Source organism: Biomphalaria glabrata, chromosome 14 (assembly GCF_947242115.1).
Source record: "Biomphalaria glabrata chromosome 14, xgBioGlab47.1, whole genome shotgun sequence".
Lineage (NCBI taxonomy): Eukaryota > Metazoa > Mollusca > Gastropoda > Planorbidae > Biomphalaria > Biomphalaria glabrata.
This window is the reverse complement of record NC_074724.1, coordinates 23,544,059-23,558,494: the sequence shown is the minus strand read 5'-3', so window position 1 is coordinate 23,558,494 and position 14,436 is coordinate 23,544,059. Positions and strand designations below refer to the sequence as shown.

Genomic DNA, 14,436 nt, shown 5'->3' with positions numbered 1-14,436 from the left:
AAGGGCCCTAACGTAGGTAAAGATACATTTTGAACATTTTTTGGGGGATGGGGGATTTTCTATATTTTGTGCCGACGTTTCGGCGGGCCGGATGGAAGCACGTCGCGGGCCGGATGTGGCCCGCGGGCCGTATTTTGGGCATCACTGTTATTCACTATTGATCAATTCACAGACCTATATATATAGTTTGTTATGTACATTACTCTTTTTCAAGCTGTAAGGGAAGTTGCCCCGAATCAATTAAAATCGATTGTTTCTGTCTTTCAAAAGTAATGATCTTTAGTTTTCAAAGTTTAGAAATAATGCAATACCATTTTCTCGGATTTTAATTAGAATCAGCTATTAATCACAGAACTATAGATTCATGCAAATATATGAAACAAAGCCATTTTCTGTTAATTTCCTGTGATATAATGTTTCCAAAATCCTAGATCAAAATAATCAAAATACAGTTGATTTTTATCATCATATGTACATTTAAATGGATTGATTACATATATCTTTTGTATCTAAAAATTGCAAAATAATAATTATGAGACGAGAGTGCTTTTATTTTCGATGTTCATTTACTAGATCTACATCTAAACTTTAATTTATGTTATATAGGTTAGGGTTGAAAAAAAAACGTTACTTCTTATAACTACTTTACAAAAAGACGCCTTGTTTCAGCTTTTTTGAAAATTTTTCACATTTTTTTCTAGTGTTAAAAGATTTCCTTGTCCAGCCTAGATATAACTTATATATAGGTCTGTGGTGTAAACAGTCGTGAACCAGAAGTTTAAATTGAACGTTTCAAAACTTACAAAGCATAATTAAAGCAGTACATTGATTAAGTGATTAAGAATTAGTGATACTAACCATACATAGCTGGATGATAGTCACAGAGATACAATGTTCTATCAACACTTTATTGAACGTTCAAACAATGACTTTAAGGAGTGTCATGTAAGTGGTAAAACCTAGTGGACAAAGCAGATCTAGTAGGTCAAGAAAATGCTTACAGCTCTGATACGACTTGTCACTAAGGTCATTTCATGTTAACAGAAAATAAAAGCGGATCAAGAGCATTGTCATTTCTGTACCAGATACTAAACCGTAAACAAACTTGAAAGATAAGATCTTTTGCACAAAACAAATGTATATATATATTTGATAGTTTTAACATTTTAAGTGCAGCTTTTCTCCTTTGTCGAGACCAAATTTTGTTTTATGCTCTTACGTTCCACGTGATAAGAAGTAGATCATTTAATACAAACTATTATTTGTGTAGGTGTGCAGTTCTATATTTGTGTGTGTTTTATAATCTAATATCATGTCTCACGCTATCTCACTCTCCTCCTCTCTTTCTCTATTTTTTTTTTTCGTAAATTTACACGATAGCTAAAATAGTGATTTGAGGCAAGTAGAACTAAACAAGAACAATATAAAAAATATTTAAAAAAAAAAATGGTTACCTAAGTGGAAGAACTCTGCACTTACAACTATATTTCTCTATAATGTAGAAGTTATTACCATATCAAAAAAAAAAAATAATTAGCTTGTCTCAATGCACTATGATCCTATCACGTGTCTCAATGCACTGTGCTCTTATCACTTGTCTCAATGCACTATGATCCTATCACTTGTCTCAATGCACTATGATCCTATCACGTGTCTCAATGCGCTATGATCCTATCACTTGTCTCAATGCGCTATGATCCTATCACTTGTCTCAATGCACTATGATCCTATCACTTGTCTCAATGCGCTATGATCCTATCACTTGTCTCAATGCACTATGATCCTATCACTTGTCTCAATGCGCTATGATCCTATCACTTGTCTCAATGCGCTATGATCCTATCACTTGTCTCAATGCGCTATGATCCTATCACGTGTCTCAATGCGCTATGATCCTATCACTTGTCTCAATGCACTATGCTCCTATCACTTGTCTCAATGCACTATGATCCTATCACGTGTCTCAATGCGCTATGATCCTATCACTTGTCTCAATGCGCTATGATCCTATCACTTGTCTCAATGCGCTATGCTCCTATCACTTGTCTCAATACTCTAGGCTCCTATCACTTGTCTCAATGCGCTATGATCCTATCACTTGTCTCAATGCGCTATGATCCTATCACTTGTCTCAATGCGCTATGATCCTATCACTTGTCTCAATGCGCTATGATCCTATCACTTGTCTCAATGCGCTATGATCCTATCACTTGTCTCAATGCACTATGATCCTATCACTTGTCTCAATGCGCTATGATCCTATCACTTGTCTCAATGCGCTATGATCCTATCACTTGTCTCAATACTCTATGATCCTATCACTTGTCTCAATGCGCTATGATCCTATCACTTGTCTCAATGCACTATGATCCTATCACTTGTTTCAATGCGCTATGATCCTATCACTTGTCTCAATACTCTATGATCCTATCACTTGTCTCAATGCGCTATGATCCTATCACTTGTCTCAATGCACTATGATCCTATCACTTGTCTCAATGCGCTATGATCCTATCACTTGTCTCAATGCGCTATGATCCTATCACTTGTCTCAATACTCTATGATCCTATCACTTGTCTCAATGCGCTATGATCCTATCACTTGTCTCAATGCACTATGATCCTATCACTTGTCTCAATGCGCTATGATCCTATCACTTGTCTCAATGCGCTATGATCCTATCACTTGTCTCAATGCGCTATGATCCTATCACTTGTCTCAATGCGCTATGATCCTATCACTTGTTTCACTGCACTATGATCCTATCACGTGTCTCAATGCACTATGATCCTATCACTTGTCTCAATGCGTTATGCTCCTATCACTTGTCTCAATGCGCTATGATCCTATCACTTGTCTCAATGCGCTATGATCCTATCACTTGTCTCAATACTCTATGATCCTATCACTTGTCTCAATGCACTATGATCCAATCACTTGTCTCAATGCACTATAATCCTATCACTTGTCTCAATACTCTATGATCCTATCACTTGTCTCAATGCACTATGATCCTATCACTTGTCTCAATGCACTATGATCCTATCACTTGTCTCAATGCACTATGATCCTATCACTTGTCTCAATACTCTATGATCCTATCACTTGTTTCAATGCGCTATGATCCTATCACTTGTCTCAATACGCTATGATCCTATCACTTGTCTCAATGCGCTATGATCCTATCACTTGTCTCAATGCGCTATGATCCTATCACTTGTCTCAATACTCTATGATCCTATCACGTGTCTCAATGCACTATGATCCTATCACTTGTCTCAATGCGCTATGATCCTATCACTTGTCTCAATACTCTATGATCCTATCACTTGTCTCAATGCGCTATGATCCTATCACTTGTCTCAATGCGCTATGCTCCTATCACTTGTCTCAATGCGCTATGATCCTATCACTTGTCTCAATGCGCTATGATCCTATCACTTGTCTCAATACTCTATGATCCTATCACTTGTCTCAATGCACTATGATCCTATCACTTGTCTCAATGCACTATGATCCTATCACTTGTCTCAATACTCTATGATCCTATCACTTGTCTCAATGCACTATGATCCTATCACTTGTCTCAATGCACTATGATCCTATCACTTGTCTCAATACTCTATGATCCTATCACTTGTCTCAATACTCTATGATCCTATCACTTGTCTCAATGCGCTATGATCCTATCACTTGTCTCAATGCGCTATGATCCTATCACTTGTCTCAATGCGCTATGATCCTATCACTTGTCTCAATGCACTATGATCCTATCACTTGTCTCAATGCGCTATGATCCTATCACTTGTCTCAATGCGCTATGATCCTATCACTTGTCTCAATGCGCTATGATCCTATCACTTGTTTCACTGCACTATGATCCTATCACTTGTTTCAATGCGCTATGATCCTATCACTTGTCTCAATACTCTATGATCCTATCACTTGTCTCAATGCGCTATGATCCTATCACTTGTCTCAATGCACTATGATCCTATCACTTGTCTCAATGCGCTATGATCCTATCACTTGTCTCAATGCGCTATGCTCCTATCACTTGTCTCAATGCGCTATGATCCTATCACTTGTCTCAATGCGCTATGATCCTATCACTTGTCTCAATACTCTATGATCCTATCACTTGTCTCAATGCACTATGATCCTATCACTTGTCTCAATGCACTATGATCCTATCACTTGTCTCAATACTCTATGATCCTATCACTTGTCTCAATACTCTATGATCCTATCACTTGTCTCAATGCGCTATGCTCCTATCACTTGTCTCAATACTCTATGATCCTATCAATTGTCTCAATACTCTATGATCCTATCACTTGTCTCAATACTCTATGATCCTATCACTTGTCTCAATACTCTATGATCCTATCACTTGTCTCAATACTCTATGCTCCTATCACTTGTCTCAATACTCTATGATCCTATCACTTGTCTCAATGCGCTATGCTCCTATCACTTGTCTCAATGCGCTATGATCCTATCACTTGTCTCAATGCACTATGATCCTATCACTTGTCTCAATGCGCTATGCTCCTATCACTTGTCTCAATGCGCTATGATCCTATCCCTTGTCTCAATGCACTATGATCCTTTCACTTGTCTCAATGCACTATGATCCTATCACTTGTCTCAATGCGCTATGATCCTATCACTTGTCTCAATGCGCTATGCTCCTATCACATGTCTCAATGCGCTATGATCCTATCACTTGTCTCAATCCGCTATGATCCTATCACTTGTCTCAATGCGCTATGATCCTATCACTTGTCTCAATGCGCTATGCTCCTATCACTTGTCTCAATGCGCTATGATCCTATCACTTGTCTCAATGCGCTATGATCCTATCACTTGTCTCAATGCGCTATGATCCTATCACTTGTCTCAATGCGATATGATCCTATCACTTGTCTCAATGCGCTATGATCCTATCACTTGTCTCAATGCGCTATGATCCTATCACTTGTCTCAATGCGCTATGATCCTATCACTTGTCTCAATGCGCTATGATCCTATCACTTGTCTCAATACGCTATGATCCTATCACTTGTCTCAATGCGCTATGATCCTATCAGTTGTCTCAACACGCTATGCTCCTATCACTTGTCTCAATGCGCTATGATCCTATCACTTGTCTCAATGCGCTATGGTCCTATCACTTGTCTCAATGCGCTATGATCCTATCACTTGTCTCAATACGCTATGATCCTATCACTTGTCTCAATGCGCTATGATCCTATCACTTGTCTCAATACGCTATGATCCTATCACTTGTCTCAATGCGCTATGATCCTATCACTTGTCTCAATACGCTATGATCCTATCACTTGTCTCAATGCGCTATGATCCTATCACTTGTCTCAATACGCTATGATCCTATCACTTGTCTCAATGCACTATGATCCTATCACTTGTCTCAATGCGCTATGATCGTATATAATACTGACGTTACTTCAAAAAAAAAGATGATTATCACTTGTCTCGAACAGTTGGAAAGGGATGGGTGAGAAAGAACGGGCTGTCCGTTTTTTAAATTTACTAATTTAAAAAAGTGAACGACCTGAATAGGCTGAATTAAAACTCGTGGGCTAAAGCCTTCTCAAGCTTCTGAAGCCAACACGGTAACCATTCAGCTAGCGAAGAGCGTATAAATATGGAAGCTTGCATAGTTATCTATTGTTTCTATTTCCTGTTTGTGTTCACTAAGCCTCAGAGGACGACCTATAAAGGGGATTATTCAGTTTATACCACCACTTCAGTCAATTACAAAGTCTTTCCCTTGTAGTTAGTTAACTAATTGTTGTTTTTTTTATTGATTCTTGTGTTGTCGGGTAATAGAAATAATTGTGAAAAGTTTCAGCTTGATTCTAGAATGGGTGTGGGAGAAATAACATGCACAAACGTTTTACCAGACAGACAGAGTGAGTTGATATAAGCTTTATAATTATCAATTATTAAATTACTTATTGGTTTGTTTTTTAATTATTCATATTTTTTAAGTACTATAAATCTTTATATATAATTCTCTTCTTCCCTAATCAGGTCAGACGAGAAGTAAATGGGAAGATCATTCTGCAAATAGTCCACGAGAAAAAAAAAGGGAGGGGGTGGAGAACACGCGTAGTCACAAAATAGAAGTAAAGGAAAGATCACTCTCTTATTTCTGCGGATAGTCACCCCACGAAAAAAACAAGAGGGGGGGGGGAGAACACGTTTTTACAGCTCGCTACGGATGGTTGCGCGCTGGACTGTCAAACCCTGCCCGCTCCCATCCCATGAGGGAGGTTTGGACTAGGAAGTAAACCATCGTCAACTCTGAAGGAACATCCGAAACATGTAAAACATTTTACAAACACTAAATAGCAGGGCCGGACTAAAGCATTGTGGGGCCCTATTCGAAACGGATTTCGCGGGGCCAAGTTTGGGTACGGAAGCGGACAATAAGTGAAATTTAAGAGTTTGTATTAGAAAATAAATTCGTCTATGCATTTTATTCATTCTTTACTACGTACAAAATTACTTTACGAGACTTGCATGTAGCAAAGTCATACAGTATATCATAATAATTCTGTTTCCCACATAGATCTCGCTCAATAGCAAGAATTACCAAATGTTTCAATCTATCTTTGAGAATTGTTGACCTCAAGTAATTCTTCATTAGTTTGAGGCGCAAGAAGCTTCTTTCACCTGATTACACAATTACGGCTAATGCATAATGCCGTTTTTATTAATAGCGCGTAGGATTGACGTTTTCCATATTGAATGACACCCCAGAATGACAATTTTTTTCTATGTATTTCCGTACATTTTAAGCACTTTTACATATTTTTTACAATTTCGGGAGATTTCCAGGAGCTCCTGGTAAATCGACAGTAGTGCGCAGGAAATCTGTTTTAATTTATAAAATGGTTTAATTTAATAATTTATACACCTTGAATTAGCGCGGGTTCCATGAAAGTGCGCATCCTTCGGTCACATAGGTTGCAGTGGCCTAAGACCGGCCCTGCCAAATAGCGGCGTATGCTATGCCGCCGGTCGACTAGTATATAAATAATTGTTTAAAGTTTCAACTTGATCCGAGAAAGGGTGTGGGCGGAAATAACATCTAAGCGGACAAAGCTCAAAATATTGAGTGATATCTGTGAATAGTTAAGTTCTCCTTCTCAGAACTGGCGATCTATAGGGCAAGCCAGTAAAGGAGAATTTGAACTCCTGTCGAATTCCCATTGGAGTCTTGTGGAGCTTATTATCAAATAGTTCGAATACCGTCCTGTTTTAGCGGGGAAACAAATGATGCAAGAAAATCAAATCAAATCTTTTTATTTACATACAATAAACCAGTTACAAATAGGTCACTCAACTCAAGTTTTTAAAAAAGAACACAAATGCGGCACTGAATTTAATCTATACGTTTGACTGTTCCAACAATTGTATGGGCCAACATGAACTTATTCAAATAACCACCACCTTTGACTTTTTTTTCCTCAAATATTGTGACTCTGAATTGGAAACATACTCAATGCAACTCTTAGTGAAAAACATACTAATTGTGACCCAATATTTGCTGATAAACTTGAGGGCATTGTAACCCAATAGCCTTTCGAAGAGACAACTCTAAATCATTCTATATTGACCTCAAAAAACTCGACCCTAAGTTTATTGTTAATGTTATTTCCTCTCCTGTAGTCTAGTTCAGAAAGTGTCATGAGAACACTGATGTCTGTTGAGTTGACTAAGATAAGATCTCACACAATAAAACTCGTCTTCGGGTCATAGAACAAACTCACAAGCTCTCACATTCTGTTCTTCATCCAAAACTAACGCCAATTGCAAAATGATTTCAAAAATATTTGTCATGTTTGTACCGCTGGTGTTTGCTGTGACTGATCCAACAACAATCTGTCTCCCAGACCAAGTCTCTTTCTATAGCTACGATATTCAGACGGATGTGAGTAGTGCTGATTTCAAAACGAGATTCTCTGTTTATTTCCAGTCCTCTTTCATGTCAACTCCATCAAAGAAGTGTGTGATGTATACTTCACCTAGTTGAGATCTGCATCTATGGCGAGGAATCATTAATAGATAGCTATTTCGGTGTATCTGACGTACAGTTTATAGGAAGAGTTGATTCGTTATGTATTTTAAAAAGTACAGGATAATTTATTTGCACTTTTTAAAATTGCATAATAAAATTTTGAAGCCCCTCGCTTGTAGCATTAATTAATTTGTATTAATATGTTAGCAACAGCACTATTCAAATATATATAACACGCTTGACAATGTTTAGTTTACTCATTTATTTCAAAAACTATTCCTTTTCTTTTTTCTTTTCTTCATTTCTCCGCACCGCTTCCTCTCCTTTTTCTATGTTGCTGTAATTTAAGCTGAAACGTGAAAACCGAAAACTCAACAAAGAGGAGATAACTTTGTTATCAATGAATCGTGCTTATCCCCTAATATAGCCCCTGTTACATGGTCAACCAAGTCTTCATGAGTCTTTGTTCTCACTTGTTACAGGTCATATCCTTTGTTACACTAGACTACAAGCAGAAGCTCATGGCAGCAGTAACAGGCAACACGAGTGTGGTCAACGACCTGGCTAATGTAAGTCAGATATTTCAGTGATTCATTCATTTCTTATTCAATGACTGAAACAGTTTTTCTTGTTGTTTTTTTTTTAAATATTATAAACAAAAATCCTATATGGCCTTCGTTGACTTTGGAATTGTTTCTTTAAAAAATGCCATTTTAATATGTTTCTAAATATTGGTTATAGATCTACATATAGTAAGTAAGAACCAATTTGGTTTAAACATTGAAGTCTCATGCTTTTTGTTTAAATTTGATGACAAACAGTTTCATGTAGAAAGCCTCTGATAATATTTAGTAGAGCAATAATTGTAACATTCAAATCTTACTAAAAGCGAAAGCAAATACAAATTACATTCTATAAAACGATCACTTGATTGGAAATTCGAGGTTGGGAATCATAGCGAAAGGGCTTTGACTTTGTTTCGTATCGTAACAAACGATAAATTATTGCATTGGAGGCTGTCTACTTCGATGCCAATCTTAATTCTGTATGTTTTGTGTGTGTTATTTAACCTTGGTTAGGCCTATAGTAGAATATGCATCCTCTGTTTGGGACCCCCTCAACTAAAAAAAAACATAAACTGGAACAGACACAAAATAGAGCAGTGAGATTCATAACAAACGAATATTCACATTTGACTAGAGTCAAGAGTAACAACTTTAGTAAAATCGCTAAATTTAGAAAGTAGCGATCATTGGTCTGTATATTCGCCATGAATGATGTTAGCGTCAAGAATTATTCAAATCAGAATGTATCTTTGTGTCAACCACCCCGCACTGGCCTATATTTGACCATAAATCATCACAGGGTAAATCCTATGCAACTGATGCGACTGGTAGCTGCCAATCTTCAGATTTAGTTCCAAGAGACCCGTATCCTCAATGTCTGCCTGGTAAGTAGTTAGAACTAAATCTTGGTCACATTACCTAGACATATTTTAGACCATTATTTCATTCACTTCTGAGATCTGTCCTTGTATCTTCTTACCTTCTACATCAAAACAAAAAGTTCTAGGTTTGAGATTAGAGAGTAAATATAGTATTACTACAGCAGAGAGAGAGAGAGAGAGAGAGAGAGAGATTGTGCGTTTGTGAGAAAGAAAGAGAAACCGTGTGTTTATGAGAGACAGAGAGTTTGTGTCGTTGTGAAAAGAGAATGTGTATTTGTGTGTGAGAAAGAGATTTTGTGTATGTGTCAAAAAGATTGTGTGTTTGTGAGAGAGAGAGAGAGAAAGAGAGACCGTGTGAGAGAGAGAGACCGTGTGAGAGAGAGAGAAACCGTGTGTTTGTGAGAGCGACAGTGTTTGTGTGTGTGTGTGAGAGAGAGAGAGATCGTGTGTGAGAGAAAGAGAGAGAGAGATCGTGTGAGAGAGAGAGAGAGACCGTGTGTGAGAGAAAGAGAGAGAGAGATCGTGAGAGAGAGAGAGAGAGACCGTGTGTGAGAGAAAGAGAGAGAGAGAGATCGTGTGAGAGAGAGAGAGAGACCGTGTGTGAGAGAAAGAGAGAGTGAGAGGAGACCGTGTGTGAGAGAAAGAGAGAGAGAGATACTGTAAATAGGTGAGAGAGAGAGAAACTGTGTGATGGTCTGAGAAGAGATAGAGACTGTGTGTGTGAGAGAGACTGTGTGAAAAAGAAAGAGGTAAGTGTACAGTGTACACGTCTATTCTCTCACCACCCATTCTTGGATGGAGTTAAAACTTTAAACATTTATCGTATCTAACAAAACAGGAATCAACTTTTAAAAACTAACCAATTTGTCATATATGTATTGGTAATTAATTATTTAGTTTAATATCAAATAGGGAATTAACTTCTACATTATTGAGAGATATAGTTGTAGATAAGTTATGTTTTTTTTCATATTTTGCTAGTTTATTGTTATGTATCTCTGTCTTTTTCTCTGTATTCAGCTAACGCAGTACTCATTGGGAATATTTACATTGGCTTTGGCTCAAACACGCTGAACGCTACAGGCTGGACGTTCCCTTACAATAATGGAGTGGTCAAGATTGGTTTTACCAACGACCCCAATGCACCTAATGTTCCAATCATATCGAGATTTGTTGACGGTAAGTAGCACTCAATCCATAAAAAAAAAAAACTTTTAGCGTTGTAACGATAACTGTTAGTCGCATCCGAGCTGTGTCTTACGCAGATGAACCTAACGGAGGTAACTCTCAACTAACGAAATCCAGTAACACCGGCGAAAGGCCAACACTAGAAGTTAGTCGACGCTGGTAGTGAATGTCGAACAAGGGAACCGTCGAATGTCGTCAAGCTAAATCTCTACGTCCATAAAACGACATCTCTAAAGCCTTCAGAAGTATTCTGTTTACATTTCGCTATGTCTCCCCAAAACCTAGCCTAGTTTTTACTAGTCGCGTCATTGTCATTAAGTCAAAAATTCCCCCTATTTACGAAACAAATAACTAATTCCAAATCGTGCCCTAACATAAACAAATCATAAAGGGATTGTATAACGTCTCATTTGTCTCGCAATGATCAGATTTGTATAAAGCTTTTGTTCAGACTGTCAGAATACAGTCCAAATGCTACATCTTCCTTGTTCAAAGGCGTTGCCATTATTGGTTCCAAGACGACTAGACACATTTGGCTTAGTTAATGGCCTCTATTTATTTCTACTGTGTAAAGTGAATTGATTCCTTTTGTTGCTAGATGTCTGTTCAAAGGTGAACGATTCTTATTTAAGCTCTTTCCCGTGTTTTCTTAATTCCTTTCTGGCCTCAGTCTGAATACGAGGCCTGTATAACGCTCACCATATATCTATACTAATGACTAGTTTTGACTGTCCAGTAGGCCTACATACATGAGTAAATTCAAATGTACATTACATAAAATATAACTATCTATAACTATAACGCTTTTTTTAATGGATATAACTATCTATAGCCTATATAGCATATATAACTATAGGCCTAAGTAACTATGCATAAGAATTGTAACCATTTTAACTATAATCAAACAAAATCTATACTATAAAGGTAAAATACGACTGACTGATCATTTAAACACTCATTTAGTCACCAAGATATCTCAGCTGACAAACGGGTTCGCATGAAATTTCGTGCTCATTTTTACCTTACCTCTCAAGTGTTTGCTAAGAAAAAACTTTGACAGACACGGTCGAATTTTTTTTTTTAAATTAGCTTAATTGTATGAAAAAGAGAGATGATTGTGCGCGTGTGTGCTTGTGAAGATAAGACTTGACTCTATGACACCGCTTCTTCTCTACATCATCGTCTACATTTCCTCAAGACCTACATCTAGGATTTAGATCCCATGGAATTGTTAGTGCGACTGTGAGGGATCATTCACCTGTTGGATTATCAAATCTGTTGTCGGGAACAAGAGTTGATCTTTTTATATAGAATTGTGTCTTTTATCATTCATACACTTTACACAAATGTTGTTTTGGGACGTTGATAAAACCAAATTTGTGTTTCTTTTTTTTTTTTACAAAACACAATGTCAAAAAAAATGTAGTGAAAAAAAGGGGGGGGGCATGTGCGGGGGGGGGCCTTTAATTGAGGCCTTCGGAAAATGCTTTTGTTTTTCTGTATACATGTCACTGATGGTCTAAGAAGAGGTGTGTGGTGTCTAATACCAAACATTGCGTGTGCCTTATAATGGAAGAAAGCAAAGCAAAAGGTAAAACTAACCTAAAGGGCTATATTTAGAATACAAGAGCTGAAAGTCTGTGCGGATGGGCTCGATCCATTGGATGTTTGGAGTATGCTAAAAAAAACAGTTAAGGAGGGACATTCTAACAAAAAAAAAAAGAGATTCCAGAAAAAGAGAGAAAGAGAAAAAAAGGAAGAGAGAAAAAGAGAGAGAGAGTAGGAGAGCAAGAGCACGCGAAGGAAAGATATGCATATCTATATATACATTGTAATAACTGAAGGGAGGCAACTCAACGAGACATGGGTGTTTATTTACATGGAGACATGACAAACATATATATATAGAGAGAGAAAGATGATATAACAGATACTAGAATTCATTAAAATGCGGCATATTTATTGGAATTTAAAAAAAGGAGGGGGTATCCAGCCAAAATAAACAATTTATAGCTTGGGAACAAATCAACGGGCGTAACCGATGTGTAATGCTAGTATGTAATAAAATACATATGTTGCATTTGTAATTCAAAGATTTACTGCTGTTGTACCACTACTTTACTACTCCTTCCCCTCCCCCCCCCCAATGTGCAGTAAGACGTGCTATAAATAGTATAAGAGAAATGTAAATGACGTCATTTCGATGGCCACATAGACCTGTAGGTGTCTGATGTTGTCACATAGAACATAATCCATGTTTTGTATTGGCATTCATCCATGTTTTGTATTGGCATTCATCCATGTTTTGTATTGGCATTCATCCATGTTTTGTATTGGCATTCATCCATGTTTTGTATTGGCATTCATCCATGTTTTGTATTGGCATTCATCCATGTTTTGTATTGGCATTCATCCATGTTTTGTATTGGCATTCATCCATGTTTTGTATTTGCATATCTTCCAGAGAAAGGTGTTTTGTACTCTAGTTTTACTGCCGACGCTGTTGCTAACCTCACCCAGCCTGAGAGATTGAAGGTCCCAAGCCCTTGTCCACCTAAAGTTATTGTTTGACGAGAAACAGAGAACTTGATATTGAAATCTGACTCCCTAAGTGTTCATCTCATGCATTCTAGGCTGTCTGCAAGAAAAAATCTCTTTCTATGTCATCTAATTAGAATGTATCTGAACAATTTAAAAAGTGTGAAATATTGTCATCAAAATGAAAACAAAAACATAATCAACATAATATTCATACATGCAACACCTTCATTTATGTTCACTTTAACTTGAATAAACTCACTAATTAGAATGTAAACTACACTGCTTCACTCTTTCAATGTAGTTTATATGTTCGTCATAGTTTGTGTTTATGCTATACCGCTGACTCTGCATGTTGTCAGCCTAGTCCAGTGTAGTGTAGACAGATGTTGTTCTCTGTTTTAAGTATCTCGCTGACTAGTAAAACTGATCATTTCCAAATGCATCCTATTACAAAGAGAGAACACATTTAAACTGCGTGAACAAAGATCCAAATCTCAGCACTGACAGCTTTAAGCTCCATGTATGTTTCACTAGTTAAATTACCAACAGTTCTGAGGAAATCTATACACAATAATAATAATAAATGTCGTCCTGTTTTATTTTTATTTTATTAAGGGGGGGGGGTCAATCACTTGACACATGACCAATCAACGCTAATAAATTGAAAAGGATTTTTTACGACAGAGGGGACACAGAGAGTCAGTTTACATGTCAGACTGGTACCTGGTCGCAGTTAGGTGATGGGTCCAGTTGGGAAATCTGTGGTTCGAGCCCTCCGAGCTTATCTATGTCTCACATTATTTTCTTCACATTTGATCTCAATAACCTTTGGTACCTTAATGCTGCTGTTACATATTATATTGTTGTTTGCCTTTATGTGTTCTATGTCATGTTTGTTTATCCTTTGTTTTGGCACTAAAAGCCTCAAGCTCCAAGATGGCTGCCTAGTCGTGCGGTTTGCGTGCTGGACTGTCGTTGGACTTATCGATGGTCCCGGGTTCAAACCCTGTCCGCTCCCATCCCCCGTCGTCCTGCGGGAGGTTTGGACTAGGAAGTAAATTACCTTCAACTCTTAAGGGACATCCGAAACATGTCAAACATTTTACAAATAAACATGTTTGAATTTCAGAACGAAGTAAAGCGCATGCTGCCGGGAATCAGCTCTCCTCCGGACTCCCTTTCTGAGTGTACAGAAACATACTGCCT

General features: G+C 37.6%; 1 protein-coding gene across 1 annotated transcript; it reads left to right on the top strand.

Moving 5' to 3' along the window:
- Nucleotides 1-7,818: 7,818 nt before the first annotated feature.
- Nucleotides 7,819-13,504, top strand: LOC129922964 (uncharacterized). The gene is made up of 5 exons (XM_056011348.1): nucleotides 7,819-7,967; nucleotides 8,537-8,623; nucleotides 9,420-9,504; nucleotides 10,522-10,680; nucleotides 13,154-13,504. The coding sequence occupies exons 1-5, from the start codon at nucleotides 7,854-7,856 to the stop codon at nucleotides 13,258-13,260; spliced, it is 552 nt and encodes a 183-aa protein (XP_055867323.1). The 5' UTR covers nucleotides 7,819-7,853; the 3' UTR covers nucleotides 13,261-13,504.
- Nucleotides 13,505-14,436: the final 932 nt, after the last annotated feature.

Bases quoted from the DNA above. Each gene is read 5' to 3' on its own strand.
- LOC129922964 (XM_056011348.1), top strand. From the start codon at position 7,854: ATGATTTCAAAAATATTTGTCATGTTTGTACCGCTGGTGTTTGCTGTG. The intron at 8,624-9,419 runs GTAAGTCAGATA...AAATCATCACAG, and splicing joins TGGTCAACGACCTGGCTAAT to GGTAAATCCTATGCAACTGA. The intron at 10,681-13,153 runs GTAAGTAGCACT...CATATCTTCCAG, and splicing joins CATATCGAGATTTGTTGACG to AGAAAGGTGTTTTGTACTCT.